The following is a 24,859-nucleotide window of genomic DNA, read 5'->3' as shown; positions in this document are numbered from 1 at the left end:
AACCAAGTGACATGATGGAAACACAAACGTAACGGCGGATCCGCTGCTGTTTCACAAGAGTCTGACGGTGGAAAATTCATGTGGAGTCGAATCTGTGTGGAAGTCAAAAGATAAGAAGTCAACACATACTCACCAAAGGTTTGAAGCGAAATGTGGATAATTGGCGATACACTGCGTATTTATATGTTCTCGTGACTGACGCAATAAAGGCAGTTCCAAAACGACATCGTCGACGTCTCAAAGGCTCGGTCTCGCGCGGGCCTGCATCAGCCAATCAGAAGCTTCCCGCTGTAGCACGTCATCGACGCCGTCTACTGGAGCGAACAGGTGTTCGCCGGTTTGTTTGAAACGGTTTGAAACGATGTCTTCGATTGGTAAGTGAACGTCTTCATCTCCACTTTGAGTGAACATGTTGAGACGTTTTGTTTTCGTCTCTAAATCTCATGAACCATAGCATCATTAGCATGGCTGACCCCCTATCACCCATTTAACATTGTGATTTGAGGAATTAGCTCTGCAGCTAAGACAACACTCATATCACCAGATATGTCTCGAAATGTTTTGCATTTGTTTTTGACGTTTTGCTTGAATAACCGTGCATTTTTTGACGTTAACACACAAGCTAACATCGGTCGGCATTTCTTCGGGTATGGTGACATCACCCAGCTGTCAAACCGTGAGAAAAAATACAAATCTAAATCAAGTTAAAATGATGATGAAGCATTATTAAATAATTATCAGTGTTTTGTTTAATATCATTCGATATTGGACGTATTTCCCTGTTTATTGCAAGTGTCCAGCAGATGGCAGTGTAAAATTGGACGGATGAAGGTCAAACATTCCAGATAATCCACCTTTTCCTGCGCTTTTAAGATGGTTGAATGACCCAAGTTTATCTCTCAAGGTTATGAACTCATTTTATATTGTTTTGCCTGCCTTTTCTGTTCCTCTTATTGTCTTTCTCACAGGGCTGGACATCCGCACAGATGTTTTATGACGCTAACCTCCTGAAGATGAAGTTGGCCGGTCTGTGTACGCTGAACGTTGGCGGCCGCAGGTTTTGTTTCCCAGCAGAACTAATGAAGAGACTCCCTCTCACTCGACTCAGCCAGTTACAGCGATGCACATCCGAAAGTGAACGCCTGGAAGTGTGCGATGACTATGACCATGAAAGTAATGATTTTTTTTTTCGACCGTCACTCAGAAGCTTTTGGTTTCATCGTGTCTTATCTTCAGCATGGAAAACTGTGATTCATCCCGCTCACGTGTGAGCTGTCCTTCTACAACGAGATGCTCTACTGGGGTCTGGAGACCACCAACCTTCAGCCCTGCTGCCCACGTCGGCTTGACCACTGCACGTCTGACTACTTTGTGCACATGAGGATCCGCAGCATCACTGGCTGGACAGAATTCGAGAAACTTTTGAGGAACCCACGTCCTCACTGGCAGCGCAGGTCCTGGCCTCTGTCTCAGTGATGTTTGTCCTCATCTCCATGGTCATGCTTTGTGCCAGCACATTACCTGAGTGGAAGGCAGCCGAGACGCTGAACCAACACAGGTACAGTGCCGTGCATCAATGAGACTATATAACTCTTATTAATCTTGTCGTCTCCTCCAGGATCATCGAGGCAGTGTGTATCGGATGGTTCACAGTGGAACGTACAGGCCGGTTTTTGGTGTCTCCAGATAAGTGTGAATTAGTGCGACGCCCCCTCAACATAATTGACCTGCTGGCCTTCATGCCATATTACATCTCAGTCATCATGACAACCCTGACCAGGGAAAACGGGCAGCTTCAGAGGGCCGGCGTCACGCTGAGGGGGCTTCGCATCATGCGGATCTTCTGGGTGATCAAGCTCGCCCGGCACTTCCTGGGTCTGCAGACGCTCGGCCTCACTTTGAGGCGCTGCTACCGTGAGATGGTGATGCTCCTGGTCTTTATTTGCGTAGCCATGGCCATCTTTAGCGCACTGGCCCAGTTGTTGGAGCAGGGAAACCAAGACTACAGTAGCATTCCCGCTGCCAGTTGGTGGGTGATCATTTCCATGACCACAGTGGCCCACGGCGACATGTACCCAGTGACTGTCGCGGGACGTATTTTGGGGGGCTTCTATGTTGTGACTGGCATTGTTCTACTTGCTCTGCCCATCACCTTTATACACCACAGCTTTGTCCAGTGCTACCACGAACTTAAGGTGCATTCTGTCCGCTACACACGCCGACTGTCCGCCGAGTTTGTCAGCTGAGGAGCACTGTTTTGTCTTGTGCATCATTATCCAAATGCACTGACTCATCATAATCTCCATCGTCACAATTGTGAAGTACAAGCGAATTTAGATTTAAGGCTGAGAGGAGCATTTACATTTTTTCATGTATATAAATATATTTAGCACTGCATTCAAACCAAAGTGTTCAGCACTTTATTTCTTTAAAAAGAATAAATATATACATATATATAAAAATGACCAATAACTTCAGATGACGATGCCCTTCCTTCTCTGCCGCTTAACCTTCTTTCCCTACAATAAAAAAAACAATTGTCACTATTAATGCACCTCCACAGGAAAACACTGTTCAAAAAAAGTCAGAGTGTTTACATAGTTGTCCTTGCTGGACCACTCAGGATGCTTCTCCGAGTGGAGTCGCCGCTCCTCCGCCGCTTTCTCATAATACTCCTGCTGTTCTTCAGATGACATATTCCTCCACTGTGGAAACAAAAGAAAATAAGTTCACACAATTCGTCAGAGGAACTATGAGAGCCTCTAACTTACTCCTGTAATTGATATAAAAGTCTCATTTCATTTCAATTATTATAGAAATGTAAATATTTGTAAAAATATATTTTCATACATGATGACTTTTTACATTTGAATATTTGAAGAGACGATAACTTCAGCTAAATAATAAAGTATGAGATCACTTTCATCCTTCATGAAGACCATAAACGCATTTGGAGGTCTTTTAACGTACGGCTCTTTCTTGACCTTGAAGACAATAGTCGTCTAGTGGTGCTAAGCAGGGGCCAGTTGACATGGGGTACATACAGGGTTCATACCCAGCCAGTGGTTCACATGGCTCATAGGGATATGGCCCTGTGTTGAGGCCTGAGCAAACATGGTTGATGCTCAGTGGTTCCTCAGGAGAAGTTGGAAAGTCCCCAAGCAGGTCCTCTAGGGCTGGGTTAAACCATTATTTTTGTCAGCGATTTTTCGATGCATCGATTAATCTAACGATTCATTTTTTAAATCCCATTTTATTCGATTTCGATTTGATTATCGATTATCTCCCCATAATTTGACCTATATAGCAATTAATGCTAATTTATCTCAATGAATAAAACACAAATTTCTTCTTTCCAGTATATTTTTATTATCAAGTTCAAAAATTAACAACAACAATAAAGTGCACACAGTTGTAGTGCAAATGAATCCTATAATAAAAAAAAACAATAAAATAAAACTTTCTTTCAATAAATGAAACTGCAAAAAACACAATCTGAACCAAAATCTTATCAACATAAAATAAATAAAAAATAACAGCAGCAGTGACGGCTGCAATTTACAAAACAACACTATGTGTGAGAGCAGCAACTTAGCCTCATCATTTAAATCTGTGAAATCATCAAAAGGATGCTCTCGGTAAGTGCAGCAGCCTCCAAGGGGGTGAAGGGGGGTGTTTGTTTTTTCTGTCTGATAGTAGTCCTCCAAACCTTTGTGCATCCCCACGAAGTGCTGTCGATGCTGTCGCTTTGTCGGGCGCTCATCATTCTGTGATTCAACTTGGTGATGAGCGACCGAACAGAGCGTGGCCTGCATTGAGAACTTGTCCTTGGTCTTTGTGCAGGTGAGCAGTATGTGTGTAAGTGAAGGGTGAGGGTGAGGGGGTCTGGATGGGAGAGTCGTCGCCGGTGTAACTCTGCATGAATGTGCGTGCACGTGTGTTTTGCGAGTAGTTCGAGGTAGCAGTTTGTGGCTAAGCTAACTTTCCAACAATTATTACACGCGACGTGGGCCCTGACAGGTGTGTGAGTATTGCATATTTGTTTGAATGACCATAATACCCTGCAACACTGTCAATGAAGCAGGAGTGCAGTATTTGTCATGTTATTGAATTCATTCTGTGATTAAACTTGGTGATGAGCGACGTTCTGTATGAGTGTGGCCTGCATACACAACTTGTCCTTCGTCTTTGTGCAGGTGAACTTTATTCACAAATAACACCTCAGTGAAGAGTTTGCAACAAACCTTGGTGGCAGCGGTGGGCTGTAAAGAATCGGTGTGAGACGACAGCCAAGCCTGCTGAAGATGGAGCTGGAGGAAGTGCAAGATCGACTGAGTGAGACTCTGATGCAGTTGAACGTCGAGCAGCTTGGAGAGGTGTGTTGGCAAGGTCAAAGCTCCACTGATAAAGCTACCAGGAAGCACAAGCTTATCAAAATAATTGATAAAAGTGTTGAGGACCTTATTGAAACGGAGGATGAGGACGTGCCACAAGGATTTTTAGGATTAAAAGTACGGAACAAATAACTGAAGGAAAGTGATGTAGAGAACGCAACAGCCTTGGCCAATCTGAAGGAAAGATATGCAGCACTACAGCTAGATTTCCAGAACTCTACTCAAAAGTTTGAAGAGGAAATGTCAAAACTCACAAAAACAAGAGGGAATCAGAACCTTGGTCAGAATCCTACAGCTGTGGTAACCCATCCAGCAGAGATGATTATCCGGAGAGAGTTTCAAATGAATGGCCAAATTGGAGAGAGGGGTCAAAAGGACAAACTTTCACATTCCACTTTGAATCACCAGATTGAGATGGGATTAAAACGAAATCACAGTGAAATGGAAATTATTGAGGCAGTTACAAGAGCCATAAGTCCTGGTCTTAGTCTCTGTTATATGTTAGAGATCAAAACAGACCTAACACTCTCACACCATTCTAAAAGGACACTATAAAGAAGATAGTTCAAGTGACCTCAACAGCAAGTTGTTAAATATCACTCCCCCTCAGAACTTTATATTTAAGGCAATGGAACTCAAGGAGAGACTTATAAGAGCATCAAGGGAACCAGGAGCGGATGAACACTATCGTACTGTGCTCATACAAAGGAAGTTTTTACAGGCAGTTGGTACTGGACTCAGGAGTGGTCAAGTCAAATTCCAGATGAGGAACTACCTGGATGATCCCACTGTCACGGATGAGGTTCCGATGGCCAAAATAAATGAAGCTTCAAGTTTGGAGTGGGAGCAGCAACAAAGGTTCAAAAAGAACTTCCGAGAACCTAAAATCGGAGAGATTCGAGCAGAATCCCAAGTAAAGGAGACAACAAGCTCATCTCAAGATCCAGGACAAGAAGCCATCTCCACCAGAATCAAAACATTCAGAACCACGGTCCCAAATAAAGAGACTGAGCTCATGGATATCATCAAGCAGTTGAAAAAAGAAATTTCTGAAATAAAGGGAGCTTTAAGTGAGACTGACAAACCTGTCCCTCAAAGAGGAAATAACTAGATGCAGAGTTGTCACAGTTGTCAAGAAGCTGATCGAGATGATCAATGTGATCGTTGTTTTAAATGTGGACAAAGGGGTCATTTCTCTCGTGGATGTCGAGCACAGAAGAAGAACTGCAACAGGCCTGAACAGGTAGAGATGTCAAGTAACACTAACTCCTGTGTTGTCATCTCCTGGTGCAGAGGTCTAATGGAACGTGAAAGATGTTAGTGAACTCCTCTCAGACAGCTACAACATCTAGAGTCAAAACTGGCTGCAGACACTCAGAGGATGGCAGTGGGAACATTTGCAGTTAATCTTCTCTCCCCAGGACGAAAGGCACAACTTCTGAATTTGATTGGAAGGAAAGATGTCATCAGCTGCTGGACTGAACCAGAGCTTTGTGGGACAGTGGATCACAGGTATGTCTCATAAATGAGAATTGGAGAAAGTTGAACCTTAGTTAGAAATGGCTCTGAGCTCCGAGGCCCTGGTCATTTAGAAGGAAAGGCTGTCAACCAGACTTCGGTCCCTTTTTCTGGATGGATCAAAGTAGTAGTAGTAGTTTAGTTTCAGTGTTAGTCACTAAGGAGGTTGGAGTAGCGGAAGAGCCAATCATTGGTTTCCATGTTGTTGAACACTTTATAGAGAGAGGCATTGATCCACCCAGTGTCGTAACAGAAGAAAAACAGAGGTATTCATGAGAGCGATGATGAGTAAGGAGGACAGTCTAGGTGAGGGCAGTGTCAAGACTGGAAGAGAGCTGATGTCCATTGCTCCTGGTCGGACGCGAGGCGTGAAGTGTACTGTGAGGGCAGGACCACTTCCTGAATCACATGATGTCATATTTGAACCATTCTCACTCACACCCACTGTTACCTGAGGGTCTGGAAGTCAAAGAGACTGTAGTGCGCCTATGAAGAGGAAGTTGTTGTCGCATCCAGATCCCTGTGAGTAACCACTCGACTCATGAGATTCTCTTGCCACCCAGAACGGTTCTTGGACAAACACAGGCAGCAAAGACAACATATCCAGCCGACACAAAGCCAGTAGAGATTGGTAAAAGGAAAAAAAAAGCTCAACAAAGTGCAACAACCCAAGGTCTGAGTCAATAAATGAGAAAGATGAAGCTGTATAGGATCCTCCGAAAAGTGAAACAGCTTCTGCAGGATGAATGCGATGTCTTCGCCAGAGATGAACAAGATGTAGGAGCCATCCCCTCATTGCAGCTCAAAATCCGTTTGTATGACCACCACACCAGTGAAGCAGACATACAGTGCCTGTCATAAGTATTCACCCCCTTGGATGTTTTACCCTTTTAGTGCTTTCATAAATCAACCATGGTCAATAAAATTTGGCCTTTTTAACACAAAAATTTATTGGAAAAAACTCTTTAATGTCAAAGTGAAAACAGATTTCTGCAAAGTAATGTCAATGAAATAAAAATATATAAAGAAAATCACCCCCTTCCAGTCAGTATTTTGTAGATGCACCTTGGGAGGCAATCACAGCAGTGAGTCTGTGTGGATAAGTCTCGATAAGTCTTGTACATCTGCCCACAGCAATTGTGCCCCATTCTTCCTTGCAAAACCGCTCAAGCTCTGTCAGGTTGTGTTGGTATCGGGCATGAACGGCCCTTTTTAAGTCCAGCCACAAATTCTCTCGAGGATTGAGGTCTGGGCTCTGACTCCAGAACATTTACCTGGTTCTTTTTTAACCATTCCTGTGTAGCTTTTGCAGTATGCTTCGGATAATAGTCTTGCTGGAAATAATAAATCTTCTCCCAACCGCAGTTCTCTTGCAGACTGAATAAGATTGTGCCCCAGGATTTCAGTGTATTTTGCAGCATTCATTCTGCCCTCCATCTTCACAAGCCTTCCAGGTCCGGCTGCTGAGAAACATCCCCACTGCATGATGCTACCACCACCATGCTCAACAGTAGGGATGGTGTGTTTTTGCTGATGTGCAGTGTTTCGTCACAATTGTAGAGAACAAGCTAATTTAGATTTAAGGCTGAGAGGAAACGTTTACATGAACTAAAAAGACATTTTAGTATCTAGTTCCCATTATACTTTTGTTCTTGTGGTTTTCTGATGCAGGTTGAAGTTCAATCATGGAAAAATGATTTATGACACCAATATTTTCTGAATAATATTTTATCTGTCCTTTGTAGAATCACTTTTTGGACTCAACCTAATATAGTTCATATTTTCATTTTTACATGACCTTTTTTGTCTATTCATATCTTGTTTCCTCCCGTCTCCAACTCTGTGACCTTGCCCCGTTATGGCTCGCTCCTGTGCTCAGTTTGTTGATCTCTACTCTTATGATTTACGCTCTGGTGCTTGATCATTTCTCAGTTTAAGTCTGTGAATGTGGTTTCACCCCAGTCAACAATGTGCTCTATTCACGCCATCTGTCTGATTTTCTGTCCTTCAATTTAGTGAATGAATAAATTGTTTCATTTTACTCTCGTTTTTTCTTTCTTTCACCAGTAAATTGAAATGAATAGTATTCAAACATTTTTGGGAATATTTTAGAGTCGTTATAGTCGCTGGCCATCAGAGGGCAGTTTGTTCTAAATCTCTACACTAGAACCATTCGATCTCACTCTGGTGCTCTGTCCACGTTTAAGAAAAAACTCCACCTCTTGGAGGACCGACATTATGGATGGCCTTTTCTATAGCATTTATATTTTTTCATGTATATAAATATATTTAGCACTGCATTCAAACCAAAGTGTTTAACATTTTATTTTTTTTTAAAAGAATAAATATATACATGTATATACAAATGACCTTCAACGTCAGATGACGATGCCCTTCCTTCTCCGCCGCTTAACCTTCTTTCCCTACAATAAAAAAAACAATTGTCACTATTAATGCACCTCTACAGGAAAAGACTGCAAAAAAAGTCAGAGTGTTTACATAGTTGTCCTTGCTGGACCACTCAGGATGCTTCTCCGAGTGGAGTCGCCGCTCCTCCGCCGCTTTCTGATAATACTCCTGCTGTTCATCAGATGACATATTCCTCCACTGTGGAAACAAAAGAAAATAAGTTCACACAATTCTTCAGAGGAACTATGAGAGCCTCAAACTTACTCCTGTAATTGATATTAAAGTCTCATTTCATTTCAATTATTATAGAAATTATGACTTTTTACATTTGAATATTTGAAGAGACGATAACTTAATAAATAATAAAGTATGAGATCACTTTTGCCAGGTGATTGAGGAGCGCAGTATTAACACTAACCATCTGTCCCAGGATGGTGTTGGCCTCCACACTGTGCTTGGGCTTCAGGGTCTGAGATACTTTGTCCCTGTTCTCTCTCATGAAGACCATAAAAGCATTTGGAGGTCTTCTGATGTACGGCTCTTTATTTACCGCTCCACCATGTTGCTGTCTGGAAAAGCATGACATAATTTTCATGAGATCAATTTCAACAGATACATTTAGAAATATAAACGTTCAAGGTCAGAGAAGAAACAAACTTGGAGGTGGAGGGCTGAGGTGGACAAGGCTTGGGAACAGGGTTGGTTTGCTTCTCTTGGTTGCTAGAATGAAAAGGAAAGATGGATTTTAGATTTAAAAAATAAACAGAGATTACAAATATTATGTGACACTTACAATGAATGCGCGCTGACATTGTGCAGTGGAGGCCGATTCTCAATCTGGTGAGGAAAACAGATGTCAATACAACAGCGTCGGCAGATTATCATTTCATGATTTACAGCACAGATCTGATCAGTCACTCACCTGGTCCAGGAAAGTAGCACCTTGAGGACAATACATGTTGTCTAGTGGTGCGAAGCAGGGGCCAGTTGACATGGGGCACATATAAAGTAGAGGAGGCTGATTCTCAATCTGGTGAGGAAAACAGACGTCAATACAACAGCGTCTCTCTCTCTGAAAGAGGAGGGCAGATTATCATTTCATGATTTACAGCACAGATCTGATCAGTCACTCACCTGGTCCAGGAAAGTAGCACCTTGAGGACAATACATGTTGTCTAGTGGTGCGAAGCAGGGGCCAGTTGACATGGGGCACATATACTGTAGAGGAGGCCGATTCTCAATCTGGTGAGGAAAACAGATGTCAATACAACAGCGTCGGCAGATTATCATTTCATGATTTACAGCACAGATCTGATCAGTCACTCACCTGGTCCAGGAAAGTAGCACCTTGAGGACAATACATGTTGTCTAGTGGTGCGAAGCAGGGGCCAAGCATGTCCTCAAGCATGGAGCGGATTATTTCCAGGTCTGAGCTGTCCAACTCACGAGGTATGTTATCTGCCATTTTCTGATTTATCCTGCATAAAAGAATGAAATCATCAACAAGGTGACATTCACAATATATCCGGATCAAGATGGTGCTGATATGTTGCTCATTCCAGCCTTATGAAGTGAACGCAAGGCTTTGACTTCATGGAGAGATGTTACGTCAGCGTGATTCTTTCACATGATTTCAAATAACCAAGTGACATGATGGAAACACAAACGTAACGGCGGATCCGCTGCTGTTTCACAAGAGTCTGACGGTGGGAAATTCATGTGGAGTAGAATCTGTGTGGAAGTCAAAAGATAAGAAGTCAACACATACTCACCAAAGGTTTGAAGCGAAATGTGGATAATTGGCGATGCACTGCGTATTTATATGTTCTCGTTACTGACGCAATAAAGGCAGTTCCAAATTGACATCGTCGACGTCACAAAGACTCGGTCTCGCGCGGGCCTGCATCAGCCAATCAGAAGCTTCCCGCTGTAGCACGTCATCGACGCCGTCTACTGGAGCGAACAGGTGTTCGTCCGTTTGTTTGAAACGGTTTGAAACGATGTCTTCGATTGGTAAGTGAACGTTTGCATCTCCACTTTGAGTGAACATGTTGGGACGTTTTGTTTTCGTCTCTAAATCTCATGAGCCATAGCATCATTAGCATGGCTGACCCCCTATCACCCATTTAACATTGTGATTTGAGGAATTAGCTCTGCAGCTAAGACAACACTCATATCACCAGATATGTCTCGAAATGTTTTGCATTTGTTTTTGACGTTTTGCTTGAATAACCGTGCATTTTTTGACGTTAACACACAAGCTAACATCGGTCGGCATTTCTTCGGGTATGGTGACGTCACCCAGCTGTCAAACCGTGAGAAAAAATACAAATCTAAATCAAGTTAAAATGATGATGAAGCATTATTAAATAATTATCAGTGTTTTGTTTAATATCATTCGATATTGGACGTATTTCCCTGTTTATTGCAAGTGTCCAGCAGATGGCAGTGTAAAATTGGACGGATGAAGGTCAAACATTCCAGATAATCCACCTTTTCCTGCGCTTTTAAGATGGTTGAATGACCCAAGTTTATCTCTCAAGGTTATGAACTCATTTTATATTGTTTTGCCTGCCTTTTCTGTTCCTCTTATTGTCTTTCTCACAGGGCTGGACACCCGCACAGATGTTTTGTGACGCTAACCTCCTGAAGATGAAGTTGGCCGGTCTGTGTACGCTGAACGTTGGCGGCCGCAGGTTTTGTTTCCCAGCAGAACTAATGAAGAGACTCCCTCTCACTCGACTCAGCCAGTTACAGCGATGCGCATCCGAAAGTGAACGCCTGGAAGTGTGCGATGACTATGACCATGAAAGTAATGATTTTTTTTTTCGACCGTCACTCAGAAGCTTTTGGTTTCATCGTGTCTTATCTTCAGCATGGAAAACTGTGATTCATCCCGCTCACGTGTGAGCTGTCCTTCTACAACGAGATGCTCTACTGCGGTCTGGAGACCACCAACCTTCAGCCCTGCTGCCCACGTCGGCTTGACCACTGCACGTCTGACTACTTTGTGCACATGAGGATCCGCAGCATCACTGGCTGGACAGAATTCGAGAAACTTTTGAGGAACCCACGTCCTCACTGGCAGCGCAGGTCCTGGCCTCTGTCTCAGTGATGTTTGTCCTCATCTCCATGGTCATGCTTTGTGCCAGCACATTACCTGAGTGGAAGGCAGCCGAGACGCTGAACCAACACAGGTACAGTGCCGTGCATCAATGAGACTATATAACTCTTATTAACCTTGTCGTCTCCTCCAGGATCATGGAGGCAGTGTGTATCGGATGGTTCACAGTGGAACGTACAGACCAGTTTTTGGTGTCTCCAGATAAGTGTGAATTTGTGCGACGCCCCCTCAATATAATTGACCTGCTGGCCATCATGCCATATTACATCTCAGTCATCATGACAACCCTGACAGGGGAAAACGGGCAGCTTCAGAGGGCCGGCGACACGCTGAGGGTGCTTGGCATCATGCGGATCTTCTGGGTGATCAAGCTCGCCCGGCACTTCCTGGGTCTGCAGACGCTCGGCCTCACTTTGAGGCGCTGCTACCGTGAGATGGTGATGCTCCTGGTCTTTATTTGCGTAGCCATGGCCATCTTTAGCGCACTGGCCCAGTTGTTGGAGCAGGGAAACCAAGACTACAGTAGCATTCCCGCTGCCAGTTGGTGGGTGATCATTTCCATGACCACAGTGGGCTACGGCGACATGTACCCAGTGACTGTCGCGGGACGTATTTTGGGGGGCTTCTGTGTTGTGAGTGGCATTGTTCTCCTTGCTCTGCCCATCACCTTTATATACCACAGCTTTGTCCAGTGCTACCACGAACTTAAGGTGCATTCTGTCCGCTACACACGCCGACTGTCCGCCGAGTTTGTCAGCTGAGGAGCACTGTTTTGTCTTGTGCGTCATTATCCAAATGCACTGACTCATCATAATATCCATCGTCACAATTGTGAAGTACAAGCTAATTTTGATTTAAGGCTGAGAGGAGCATTTACATTTTTTCATGTATATAAATATATTTAGCACTGCATTCAAACCAAAGTGTTCAGCACTTTATTTCTTTAAAAAGAATAAATATATACATATATATAAAAATGACCAATAACTTCAGATGACGATGCCCTTCTCTGCCGCTTAACCTTCTTTCCCTACAATAGCATTTGGAGGTCTTTTGATGTACGGCTCTTTATTTACCGCTCCACCATGTTGCTGTCTGGAAAAGCATGACATAATTTTCATGAGATCAATTTCAACAGATACATTTAGAAATATAAACGTTCAAGGTCAGAGAAGAAACAAACTTGGAGGTGGAGGACTGAGGTGGACAAGGCTTGGGAACAGGGTTGGTTTGCTTCTCTTGGTTGCTAGAATGAAAAGGAAAGATGGATTTTAGATTTAAAAAATAAACAGAGATTACAAATATTATGTGACACTTACAATGAATGCACGCTGACATTGTGTAGAGGAGGCCGATTCTCAATCTGGTGAGGAAAACAGATGTCAATACAACAGATTATCATTTCATGATTTACAGCACAGATCTGATCAGTCACTCACCTGGTCCAGGAAAGTAGCACCTTGAGGACAATACATGTTGTCTAGTGGTACTAGGCAGGGGCCAGTTGACATGGGGCACATATAAAGTAGAGGAGGCTGATTCTCAATCTGGTGAGGAAAACAGACGTCAATACAACAGCGTCTCTCTCTCTCTGAAAGAGGAGGGCAGATTATCATTTCATGATTTACAGCACAGATCTGATCAGTCACTCACCTGGTCCATGAAAGTAGCACCTGAGTTTGTCAGCTGAGGAGCACTGTTTTGTCTTGTGCATCATTATCCAAATGCACTGACTCATCATAATCTCCATCGTCACAATTGTGAAGTACAAGCTAATTTAGATTTAAGGCTGAGAGGAGCATTTACATTTTTTCATGTATATAAATATATTTAGCACTGCATTCAAACCAAAGTGTTCAGCACTTTATTTCTTTAAAAAGAATAAATATATACATATATATAAAAATGACCAATAACTTCAGATGGCGATGCCCTTCCTTCTCTGCCGCTTAACCTTCTTTCCCTACAATAAGAAAAACAATTGTCACTATTAATGCACCTCCACAGGAAAACACTGTTCAAAAAAAGTCAGAGTGTTTACATAGTTGTCCTTGCTGGACCACTCAGGATGCTTCTCCGAGTGGAGTCGCCGCTCCTCCGCCGCTTTCTCATAATAATCCTGCTGTTCATCAGATGACATATTCCTCCACTGTGGAAACAAAAGAAAATAAGTTCACACAATTCTTCAGAGGAACGATGAGATCGTCAAACTTACTCCTGTAATTGATATTAAAGTCTCATTTCATTTCAATTATTATAGAAATGTAAATATTTGTAAAAATATATTTTCATACATGATGACTTTTTACATTTGAATATTTGAAGAGACGATAACTTCAGCTAAATAATAAAGTATGAGATCACTTTCATCCTTCATGAAGACCATAAACGCATTTGGAGGTCTTTTAACGTACGGCTCTTTCTTGACCTTGAAGACAATAGTCGTCTAGTGGTGCTAAGCAGGGGCCAGTTGACATGGGGTACATACAGGGTTCATACCCAGCCAGTGGTTCACATGGCTCATAGGGATATGGCCCTGTGTTGAGGCCTGAGCAAACATGGTTGATGCTCAGTGGTTCCTCAGGAGAAGTTGGAAAGTCCCCAAGCAGGTCCTCTAGGGCTGGGTTAAACCATTATTTTTGTCAGCGATTTTTCGATGCATCGATTAATCTAACGATTCATTTTTTAAATCCCATTTTATTCGATTTCGATTTGATTATCGATTATCTCCCCATAATTTGACCTATATAGCAATTAATGCTAATTTATCTCAATGAAAAAAACACAAATTTCTTCTTTCCAATATATTTTTATTATCAGGGTCAAAAATTAACAACAACAATAAAGTGCACACAGTTGTAGTGCAAATGAGTCCTATAATAAAAAAAACAATAAAATAAAACTTTCTTTCAATAAATGAAACTGCAAAAAACACAATCTGAAGCAAAATCTTATCAACATAAAATAAATAAAAAATAACAGCAGCAGTGACGGCTGCAATTTACAAAACAACACTATGTGTGAGAGCAGCAACTTAGCCTCATCATTTCAATCTGTGAAATCATCAAAAGGATGCTCTCATTAAGTGCAGCAGCCTCCAAGGGGGTGAAGGCTGGTGTTTTTTTTTCCGTCTGATAGTAGTCCTCCAAACCTTTCTGCTTATCCCTGTTTTGACATCATTGATTTGTAGGTTTTTATTTTTATTTTTTGATAACATGGCATTGACAGTAAATAGGACTGGGTGCAGGTCTGTAATTCGACCACGAAGTGGGGATGCACAGATGCTGTCGCTTTGTCGGGCGCTCATCATTCTGTGATTCAACTTGGTGATGAGCGACCGAACAGAGCGTGGCCTGCATTGAGAACTTGTCCTTGGTCTTTGTGCAGGTGAGCAGTATGTGTGTAAGTGAAGGGTGAGGGTGAGGGGGTCTGGATGGGAGAGTCGTCGCCGGTGTAACTCTGCATGAATGTGCGTGCGCGTGTGTTTTGCGAGTAGTTCGAGGTAGCAGTTTGTGGCTAAGCTAACTTTCCAACAATTATTACACGCGACGTGGGCCCTGACAGGTGTGTGAGTATTGCATATTTGTTTGAATGACCATAATACCCTGCGACACTGTCAATGAAGCAGGAGTGCAGTATTTGTCATGTTATTGAATTCATTCTGTGATTAAACTTGGTGATGAGCGACTGAACAGAGCGTGGCCTGCATACACAACTTGTCCTTCGTCTTTGTGCAGGTGAACTTTATTCACAAATAACACCTCAGTGACGAGTTTGCAACTTGGTGTCAGCGGTGGGCTGTAAAGAATCGCTGTGAGACGACAGCCAAGCCTGCTGAAGATGGAGCTGGAGGAAGTGCAAGATCGACTGAGTGAGACTCTGATGCGGTTGAACGTCGAGCAGCTTGGAGAGGTGTGTTGGCAAGGTCAAAGCTCCACTGATAAAGCCACCAGGAAGCACAAGCTTGTCAAAATAATTGATAAAAGTGTTGAGGACCTTATTGAAACGGAGGATGAGGACGTGCCACAGGGATTTTTAGGATTAAAAGTACGGAACAAATAACTGTGAAGGAAAGTGATGTAGAGAACGCAACAGCCTTGGCCAATCTGAAGGAAAGATATGCAGCACTACAGCTAGATTTCCAGAACTCTACTCAAAAGTTTGAAGAGGAAATGTCAAAACTCACAAAAACAAGAGGGAATCAGAACCTTGGTCAGAATCCTACAGCTGTGGTAACCCATCCAGCAGAGATGATTATCCGGAGAGAGTTTCACATGAATGGCCAAATTGGAGAGAGGGGTCAAAAGGACAAACTTTCACATTCCACCTTGAATCACCAGATTGAGATGGGATTAAAACGAAATCACAGTGAAATGGAAATTATTGAGGCAGTTACAAGAGCCATAAGTCCTGGTCTTAGTCTCTGTTATATGTTAGAGATCAAAACAGACCTAACACTCTCACAGCTGCCGACCATTCTAAAAGGACACTATAAAGAAGATAGTTCAAGTGACCTCAACAGCAAGTTGTTAAATATCACTCACCCTCAGAACTTTATATTTAAGGCAATAGAACTCAAGGAGAGACTTATAAGAGCATCAAGGGAACCAGGAGCGGATGAACACTATCGTACTGTGCTCATACAAAGGAAGTTTTTACAGGCAGTTGGTACTGGACTCAGGAGTGGTCAAGTCAAATTCCAGATGAAGAACTACCTGGATGATCCCACTGTCACGGATGAGGTTCTGATGGCCAAAATAAATCAAGCTTCAAGTTTGGAGTGGGAGCAGCTTCAAGGTTCAAAAAGAACTTCCGAGAACCTAAAATCGGAGAGATTCGAGCAGAATCCCAAGTAAAGGAGACAACAAGCTCATCTCAAGATCCAGGACAAGAAGCCATCTCCACCAGAATCAAAACATTCAGAACCACGGTCCCAAATAAAGAGACTGAGCTCATGGATATCATCAAGCAGTTGAAAAAAGAAATTTCTGACATAAAGGGAGCTTTAAGTGAGACTGACAAACCTGTCCCTCAAAGAGGAAATAACTAGATGCAGAGTTGTCACAGTTGTCAAGAAGCTCATCGAGATGATCAATGTGATCGTTGTTTTAAATGTGGACAAAGGGGTCATTTCTCTGGTGGATGTCGAGCACAGAAGAAGAACTGCAACAGGCCTGAACAGGTAGAGATGTCAAGTAACACTAACTCCTGTGTTGTCATCTCCTGGTGCAGAGGTCTAATGGAACGTGAAAGATGTTAGTGAACTCCTCTCAGACAGCTACAACATCTAGAGTCAAAACTGGCTGCAGACACTCAGAGGATGGCAGTGGGAACATTTGCAGTTAATCTTCTCTCCCCAGGACGAAAGGCACAACTTCTGAATTTGATTGGAAGGAAAGATGTCATCAGCTGCTGGACTGAACCAGAGCTTTGTGGGACAGTGGATCACAGGTGTGTCTCATAAATGAGAATTGGAGAAAGTTGAACCTTAGTTAGAAATGGCTCTGAGCTCCGAGGCCCTGGTCATTTAGAAGGAAAGGCTGTCAACCAGACTTCGGTCCCTTTTTCTGGATGGATCAAAGTGACATTTGGACTAGTTACTGATGTAACAACACAAATAGAACTTTTAGTTCCAGTGTTAGTCACTATGGAGGTTGGAGTAGCGGAAGAGCCAATCATTGGTTTCCATGTTATTGAACACTTTATAGAGAGAGGCATTGATCCACCCAGTGTCGTAACAGAAGAAAAACAGAGGTATTCATGAGAGTGATGATGAGTAAGGAGGACAGTCTAGGTGAGGGCAGTGTCAAGACTGGAAGAGAGCTGATGTCCATTGCTCCTGGTCGGACGCGAGGCGTGAAGTGTACTGTGAGGGCAGGACCACTTCCTGAATCACATGATGTCATATTTGAACCATTCTCACTCACACCCACTGTTACCTGAGGGTCTGGAAGTCAAAGAGACTGTAGTGCGCCTATGAAGAGGAAGTTGTTGTCGCATCCAGATCCCTGTGAGTAACCACTCGACTCATGAGATTCTCTTGCCACCCAGAACGGTTCTTGGACAAACACCGGCAGTAAAGACAACATATCCAGCCGACACAAAGCCAGTAGAGATTGGTAAAAGGAAAAAAAAAGCTCAACAAAGTGCAACAACCCAAGGTCTGAGTCAATAAATGAGAAAGATGAAGCTGTATAGGATCCTCCGAAAAGTGAATCAGCTTCTGCAGGATGAATGCGATGTCTTCGTCAGAGATGAACAAGATGTAGGAACCATCCCCTCATTGCAGCTCAAAATCCGTTTGTATGACCCTACACCAGTGAAGCAGACATACAGTGCCTGTCATAAGCATTCACCCCCTTGGATATTTTAGCCTTTTGCAGCATTCATTCTGCCCTCCATCTTCACAAGCCTTCCAGGTCCGGCTGCTGAGAAACATCCCCACTGCATGATGCTACCACCACCATGCTCAACAGTAGGGATGGCGTGTTTTTGGTGATGTGCAGTGTTTGGTTTCCGCCAAACATGACGTATTGTCTGATGGCCAAAAAGCTCGATTTTGGTCTCATCAGACCAAAGAATCTTCTTCCACTTGACCATGGAGTCTTCCACGTGCTTTTTGGCAAACTCTAGCCGAGATCTAATAAGACTTCAACAGTGGCTTTCTCATTGCCACTCTCCCATAAAGCTTTGACCGGTGAAGAACCCGGGCAGCAGTTGCTATATGCACAGTCTCTCCCATCTCAGCAGCTGAAGCTTGTAACTCCTTCAGAGTAGTCGTAGGGGTCTTGGTTGCTTCTCTCACTAGTCTCCGACTTGCACGGTCACTTAGTTTACGAGGGCGGCCTGATCTAGGCAGAGTCACACAACTGCCATATTCCTTCCATTTCTTGATAATGGATTTCACTGAACTCCGGGGGATGTTCAATGCCTTGGAAATTTTTTTGTATCCATCCCCTGAATTGTACATCTCACTCACCCATTCCCTGAGTTGCTTGGAGTGTTCTTCTGCCTTCATGGTGTAATTGTTGCCAAGAATACTGATCCACCAGTCTGGCCCATTGGGACACAGGTGTTTTATACCTCAGTCACTTGAAGCACACCCACACCACTCAAGTGATCTTCATTTCACTAACTGTGAGACTATTGGCAAGAATTTGATGGACCTCAATTGAATTAGACCATTAACTTAAAAGGGGGGTGATTCATTATGCAAACAATTATATTTCTTTATATATTTTATTTCATTGACACATTGACATGAGAGTTTTTTCCAATAATTTTTTTGTGTTAAAAAAGCCAAATTTTATTGACCATGGATGATTTATGAAAGCACTAAAAGGGTAAAACATCCAAGGGGGTGAATACTTACGAGAGACACTGTATATATCTGTCCCTGAACCACAACACAAGGAGGTAAAACAATATCGAGAGGATCTAATTAAGAAAGTAAAATCAAAGTCATCCTACTCCAGCCCAATTGTATGTGTGAGAAAGCACATGAGGATCCGCAGCATCACTGGCTGGACAGAATTCGAGAAACTTTTGAGGAACCCACGTCCTCACTGGCAGCGCAGGTCCTGGCCTCTGTCTCAGTGATGTTTGTCCTCATCTCCATGGTCATGCTTTGTGCCAGCACATTACCTGAGTGGAAGGCAGCCGAGACGCTGAACCAACACAGGTACAGTGCCGTGCATCAATGAGACTATATAACTCTTATTAACCTTGTCGTCTCCTCCAGGATCATGGAGGCAGTGTGTATCGGATGGTTCACAGTGGAACGTACAGGCCGGTTTTTTCCTGACCGGGGAAAACGGGCAGCTTCAGAGGGCCGGTGACACGCTGAGGGTGCTTCGCATGATGCGGATCTTCTGGGTGATCAAGCTCGCCCGGCACTTCCTGGGTCTGCAGACGCTCGGCCTCACTTTGAGGCGCTGCTACCGTGAGATGGTGATGCTCCTGGTCTTTATTTGCGTAGCCATGGCCATCTTTAGCGCACTGGCCCAGTTGTTGGAGCAGGGAAACCAAGACTACAGTAGCATTCCCGCTGCCAGTTGGTGGGTGATCATTTCCATGACCACAGTGGCCTACGGCGACATGTACCCAGTGACTGTCGCGGGACGTATTTTGGGGGGCTTCTGTGTTGTGAGTGGCATTGTTCTCCTTGCTCTGCCCATCACCTTTATATACCACAGCTTTGTCCAGTGCTACCACGAACTTAAGGTGCATTCTGTCCGCTACACACGCCGACTGTCCGCCGAGTTTGTCAGCTGAGGAGCACTGTTTTGTCTTGTGCATCATTATCCAAATGCACTGACTCATCATAATATCCATCGTCACAATTGTGAAGTACAAGCTAATTTAGATTTAAGGCTGAGAGGAAACGTTTACATGAACTAAAAAGACATTTTACTATCTAGTTCCCATTATACTTTTGTTCTTGTGCTTTTCTGATGCAGGTTGAAGTTCAATCATGGAAAAATCATTTATGACACCAATATTTTCTGAATAATATTTTATCTGTCCTTTGTAGAATCACTTTTTGGACTCAACCTAATATAGTTCATATTTTCATTTTTACATGACCTTTTTTGTCTATTCATATCTTGTTTCCTCCCGTCTCCAACTCTGTGACCTTGCCCCATTATGGCTCGCTCTTGTGCTCAGTTTGTTGATCTCTACTCTTATGATTTACGCTCTGGTGCTTGATCATTTCTCAGTTTAAGTCTGTGAATGTGGTTTCACCACAGTCAACAATGTGCTCTATTCACGCCATCTGTCTAATTTTCTGTCCTTCAATTTGGTGAATGAATAAATTGTTTCATTTTACTCTCGTTTTTTCTTTCTTTCACCAGTAAATTGAAATGAATAGTATTCAAACATTTTTGGGAATATTTTAGAGTCGTTATAGTCGCTGGCCATCAGAGGGCAGTTTGTTCTAAATCTCTACACTAGAACCATTCGATCTCACTCTGGTGCTCTGTCCACGTTTAAGAAAAAACTCCACCTCTTGGAGGACCGACATTATGGATGGCCTTTTCTACAGCATTTATATTTTTTCATGTATGTAAATATATTTAGCACTGCATTCAAACCAAAGTGTTTAACATTTTATTTCTTTAAAAAAAATAAATATATACATGTATATACAAATGACCTTCAACGTCAGATGACGATGCCCTTCCTTCTCCGCCGCTTAACCTTCTTTCCCTACAATAAAAAAAACAATTGTCACTATTAATGCACCTCTACAGTAAAAGACTGCAAAAAAAGTCAGAGTGTTTACATAGTTGTCCTTGCTGGACCACTCAGGATGCTTCTCCGAGTGGAGTCGCCGCTCCTCCGCCGCTTTATCATAATAAACCTGCTGCTCTACTGACGACATGTTCCTCCACTGTGGAAACAAAAGAAAATAAGTTCACACAATTCTTCAGAGGAACTATGAGAGCCTCAAACTTACTCCTGAAATTGATATTAAAGTCTCATTTCATTTCAATTATTATAGAAATGTAAATATTTGTAAAAATACATCTTCATACATTATGACTTTTTACATTTGAATATTTGAAGAGACGATAACTTCAGCTAAATAATAAAGTATGAGATCACTTTTGCCAGGTGATTGAGGAGCGCAGTATTAACACTAACCATCTGTCCCAGGATGGTGTTGGCCTCCACACTGTGCTTGGGCTTCAGGGTCTGAGATACTTTGTCCCTGTTCTCTCTCATGAAGACCATAAAAGCATTTGGAGGTCTTCTGATGTACGGCTCTTTATTTACCGCTCCACCATGTTGCTGTCTGGAAAAGCATGACATAATTTTCATGAGATCAATTTCAACAGATACATTTAGAAATATAAACGTTCAAGGTCAGAGAAGAAACAAACTTGGAGGTGGAGGGCTGAGGTGGACAAGGCTTGGGAACAGGGTTGGTTTGCTTCTCTTGGTTGCTAGAATGAAAAGGAAAGATGGATTTTAGATTTAAAAAATAAACAGAGATTACAAATATTATGTGACACTTACAATGAATGCACGCTGACATTGTGCAGTGGAGGCCGATTCTCAATCTGGTGAGGAAAACAGATGTCAATACAACAGCGTCGGCAGATTATCATTTCATGATTTACAGCACAGATCTGATCAGTCACTCACCTGGTCCAGGAAAGTAGCACCTTGAGGACAAGACATGTTGTCTAGTGGTGCGAAGCAGGGGCCAGTTGACATGGGGCACATATACTGTAGAGGAGGCCGATTCTCAATCTGGTGAGGAAAACAGATGTCAATACAACAGCGTCGGCAGATTATCATTTCATGATTTACAGCACAGATCTGATCAGTCACTCACCTGGTCCATGAAAGTAGCACCTTGAGGACAAGACATGTTGTCTAGTGGTGCGAAGCAGGGGCCAAGCATGTCCTCAAGCATGGAGCGGATTATTTCCAGGTCTGAGCTGTCCAACTCACGAGGTACGTTATCTGCCATTTTCTGATTTGTCCTGCGTAAAAGAATGAAATCATCAAGAAGGTGACATTCACAATATATCCGGATCAAGATGGTGCTGATATGTTGCTCATTCCAGCCTTATGAAGTGAATGCAAGGCTTTGACTTCATGGAGAGATGTTACGTCAGCGTGATTCTTTCACATGATTTCAAATAACCAAGTGACATGATGGAAACACAAACGTAACGGCGGATCCGCTGCTGTTTCACAAGAGTCTGACGGTGGGAAATTCATGTGGAGTAGAATCTGTGTGGAAGTCAAAAGATAAGAAGTCAACACATACTCACCAAAGGTTTGAAGCGAAATGTGGATAATTGGCGATACACTGCGTATTTATATGTTCTCGTTACTGACGCAATAAAGGCAGTTCCAAATTGACATCGTCGACGTCACAAAGGCTCGGTCTCGCGCGGGCCTGCATCAGCCAATCAGAAGCTTCCCGCTGTAGCACGTCATCGACGCCGTCTACTGGAGCGAACAGGTGTTCGTCGGTTTGTTTGAAACGGTTTGAAACGATGTCTTCGATTGGTAAGTGAACGTTTTCATCTCCACTTTGAGTGAACATGTTGGGACGTTTTGTTTTCGTCTCTAAATCTCATGAGCCATAGCATCATTAGCATGGCTGACCCCCTATCACCCATTTAACATTGTGATTTGAGGAATTAGCTCTGCAGCTAAGACAACACTCATATCACCAGATATGTCTCGAAATGTTTTGCATTTGTTTTTGACGTTTTGCTTGAATAACCGTGCATTTTTTGACGTTAACACACAAGCTAACATCAGTCGGCATTTCTCCGGGTATGGTGACGTCACCCAGCTGTCAAACCATGAGAAAAAATAAAAATCTAAATCAAGTTAAAATGATTATGAAGCATTATTAAATAATTATCAGGTTTTTGTTTAATATCATTCGATATTGGACGTATTTTCCTGTTTATTGCAAGTGTCCAGCAGATGGCAGTGTAAAATTGGACGGATGAAGGTCAAACATTCCAGATAATCCACCTTTTCCTGAGCTTTTAAGATGGTTGAATGACCCAAGTTTATCTCTCAAGGTTATGAACTCATTTTATATTGTTTTGCCTGCCTTTTCTGTTCCTCTTATTGTCTTTCACACAGGGCTGGACATCCGCACAGATGTTTTGTGACGCTAACCTCCTGAAGATGAAGTTGGCCGGTCTGTGTACGCTGAACGTTGGCGGCCGCAGGTTTTGTTTCCCAGCAGAACTAATGAAGAGACTCCCTCTCACTCGACTCAGCCGGTTACAGCGATGCGCATCCGAAAGTGAACGCCTGGAAGTGTGCGGTGACTATGACCGTGAAAGTAATGATTTTTTTTTTCGACCGTCACTCAGAAGCTTTTGGTTTCATCGTGTCTTATCTTCAGCATGGAAAACTGCGATTCATCCCGCTCACGTGTGAGCTGTCCTTCTACAACGAGATGCTCTACTGGGGTCTGGAGACCACCAACCTTCAGCCCTGCTGCCCACGTCGGCTTGACCACTGCACGTCTGACTACTTTGTGCACATGAGGATCCGCAGCATCACTGGCTGGACAGAATTCGAGAAACTTTTGAGGAGCCCACGTCCTCACTGGCAGCGCAGGTCCTGGCCTCTGTCTCAGTGATGTTTGTCCTCATCTCCACGGTCATGCTTTGTGCCAGCACATTACCTGAGTGGAAGGCAGCCGAGACGCTGAACCAACACAGGTACAGTGCCGTGCATCAATGAGACTATATAACTCTTATTAATCTTGTCGTCTCCTCCAGGATCATCGAGGCAGTGTGTATCGGATGGTTCACAGTGGAACGTACAGGCCGGTTTTTGGTGTCTCCAGATAAGTGTGAATTAGTGCGACGCCCCCTCAACATAATTGACCTGCTGGCCTTCATGCCATATTACATCTCAGTCATCATGACAACCCTGACCAGGGAAAACGGGCAGCTTCAGAGGGCCGGCGACACGCTGAGGGTGCTTGGCATCATGCGGATCTTCTGGGTGATCAAGCTCGCCCGGCACTTCCTGGGTCTGCAGACGCTCGGCCTCACTTTGAGGCGCTGCTACCGTGAGATGGTGATGCTCCTGGTCTTTATTTGCGTAGCCATGGCCATCTTTAGCGCACTGGCCCAGTTGTTGGAGCAGGGAAACCAAGACTACAGGAGCATTCCCGCTGCCAGTTGGTAGGTGTGGGCACAGTGGGCTACGGCGACATCAGAATCAAATTTATGCCATGGTCAATGGGGAGCCCACTAACTAGGAAAGTGTTTTGGAATAAAGTGCTAACAAAAAATAAATAAAATAAAATAAAATAACAACAAGGCTGTTCACGAATTCAACAGTCTGACGGCGGAGGGGAAGAAGCTGTTCCTGTGACGGGAGGTTCTGGTCTGGATGGACCGTAGCCTCCTGCCAGAGGGAAGAGGAACAAACAGTCCATGTCCAGGGTGAGAAGGGTCGGCTCTGATCCGACCTGCACGTCTCTGGGTCCTAGAGGCATAAAGGTCCTGAAGAGGTGGCAGGCTGCAACCGATCACCTTCTCAGCAGAACGTACGATGCTCTGCAGTCTGCTCTTGTCCCTGGAGGTGGCGCTGTTGTACCAGATGGTGATAGAGGAGGTGAGCATGGACTGGATGATGGCCGTGTAGAACTCCACCAGCAACTTCGTCGGCAGTCGTAGTTTTCGTAGCTGCCTCAGGAAGAACATTCTCTGCTGGGCCTTCCTGATGAGGGACCAGATGGTTGGCTCCCATTTGAGGTCCTCAGTGATGTTGGTTCCCAGGAAGCAGAAGGAGTCTACAATAGGAATGAGTAAACCAGCCAACATGAGAGGGGACAGAGAAACTGTTACTCTCCTGAAGTCTATGACCATCTCCACTGTCTTCTGGGTGTTGAGCTCCAGGTTGTTGT

The 24,859-nt window shown here is 43.5% G+C and overlaps 3 protein-coding genes and 2 pseudogenes across 6 annotated transcripts; 3 read left to right on the top strand and 2 right to left on the bottom strand.

Moving 5' to 3' along the window:
- The first annotated feature begins 313 nt into the window (after window positions 1-313).
- Window positions 314-7,929, top strand: LOC128747629 (potassium voltage-gated channel subfamily G member 3-like; annotated as a pseudogene).
- On the bottom strand, window positions 2,464-10,087 carry LOC128747632 (protein pop-1-like). 3 transcript variants are annotated; one of them, XM_053845637.1, is made up of 8 exons: window positions 9,649-10,087; window positions 9,456-9,563; window positions 9,244-9,351; window positions 9,115-9,158; window positions 8,979-9,041; window positions 8,740-8,890; window positions 2,598-2,705; window positions 2,464-2,519 (listed from the first exon to the last, which is right to left on the bottom strand). In XM_053845637.1, the coding sequence occupies exons 1-8, from the start codon at window positions 9,784-9,786 to the stop codon at window positions 2,475-2,477; spliced, it is 765 nt and encodes a 254-aa protein (XP_053701612.1). In that variant the 5' UTR covers window positions 9,787-10,087; the 3' UTR covers window positions 2,464-2,474. The 3 variants fall into 3 exon arrangements, with proteins under 3 accessions (XP_053701612.1, XP_053701609.1, XP_053701611.1); XM_053845636.1 differs by lacking the exons at window positions 2,464-2,519; window positions 2,598-2,705 and adding exons at window positions 8,219-8,335; window positions 8,412-8,519; XM_053845634.1 differs by having other exon boundaries at window positions 2,516-2,705.
- A 161-nt stretch (window positions 10,088-10,248) lies between these two features.
- LOC128747633 (potassium voltage-gated channel subfamily G member 3-like) lies at window positions 10,249-18,921 on the top strand. Its single transcript, XM_053845638.1, has 4 exons — window positions 10,249-10,334; window positions 10,929-11,133; window positions 11,197-11,518; window positions 11,579-18,921. The coding sequence occupies exons 3-4, from the start codon at window positions 11,436-11,438 to the stop codon at window positions 12,204-12,206; spliced, it is 711 nt and encodes a 236-aa protein (XP_053701613.1). The 5' UTR covers window positions 10,249-10,334; window positions 10,929-11,133; window positions 11,197-11,435; the 3' UTR covers window positions 12,207-18,921.
- LOC128747631 (potassium voltage-gated channel subfamily G member 3-like) lies at window positions 10,359-24,264 on the top strand (annotated as a pseudogene).
- On the bottom strand, window positions 12,427-22,227 carry LOC128747634 (protein pop-1-like). Of its 2 annotated transcripts, XM_053845639.1 has the most exons (7): window positions 21,791-22,227; window positions 21,598-21,705; window positions 21,469-21,512; window positions 21,333-21,395; window positions 21,094-21,244; window positions 20,732-20,839; window positions 19,873-20,655 (listed from the first exon to the last, which is right to left on the bottom strand). In XM_053845639.1, exons 1-7 carry the CDS (start codon window positions 21,926-21,928, stop codon window positions 20,611-20,613), a joined length of 657 nt encoding a protein of 218 aa, XP_053701614.1. In that variant the 5' UTR covers window positions 21,929-22,227; the 3' UTR covers window positions 19,873-20,610. The 2 variants fall into 2 exon arrangements, with proteins under 2 accessions (XP_053701615.1, XP_053701614.1); XM_053845640.1 differs by lacking the exons at window positions 19,873-20,655; window positions 20,732-20,839; window positions 21,094-21,244; window positions 21,333-21,395; window positions 21,469-21,512 and adding exons at window positions 12,427-12,540; window positions 12,629-12,691; window positions 12,765-12,808; window positions 12,885-12,992.
- Window positions 24,265-24,859: the final 595 nt, after the last annotated feature.

The sequence above is a fragment of the Synchiropus splendidus genome, chromosome 16 (assembly GCF_027744825.2).
Source record: "Synchiropus splendidus isolate RoL2022-P1 chromosome 16, RoL_Sspl_1.0, whole genome shotgun sequence".
In the NCBI taxonomy this organism is placed as follows: domain Eukaryota; kingdom Metazoa; phylum Chordata; class Actinopteri; order Syngnathiformes; family Callionymidae; genus Synchiropus; species Synchiropus splendidus.
This window is presented reverse-complemented; position numbering and strand designations above follow the sequence as displayed.

Coding starts and splice junctions, on each gene's coding strand:
- LOC128747633 (XM_053845638.1), top strand. CDS start 11,436: ATGTTTGTCCTCATCTCCATGGTCATGCTTTGTGCCAGCACATTACCT. Junction 11,519..11,578: donor GAGACGCTGAACCAACACAG/GTACAGTGCCGT, acceptor CGTCTCCTCCAG/GATCATGGAGGCAGTGTGTA.
- LOC128747632 (XM_053845634.1), bottom strand. CDS start 9,786: ATGGCAGATAACATACCTCGTGAGTTGGACAGCTCAGACCTGGAAATA. Junction 9,352..9,455: donor GTGCTACTTTCCTGGACCAG/GTGAGTGACTGA, acceptor TTTCCTCACCAG/ATTGAGAATCAGCCTCCTCT. Junction 9,159..9,243: donor GTGCTACTTTCCTGGACCAG/GTGAGTGACTGA, acceptor TTTCCTCACCAG/ATTGAGAATCGGCCTCCACT.
- LOC128747634 (XM_053845639.1), bottom strand. CDS start 21,928: ATGGCAGATAACGTACCTCGTGAGTTGGACAGCTCAGACCTGGAAATA. Junction 21,706..21,790: donor GTGCTACTTTCATGGACCAG/GTGAGTGACTGA, acceptor TTTCCTCACCAG/ATTGAGAATCGGCCTCCTCT. Junction 21,396..21,468: donor AATGTCAGCGTGCATTCATT/GTAAGTGTCACA, acceptor TTTTCATTCTAG/CAACCAAGAGAAGCAAACCA.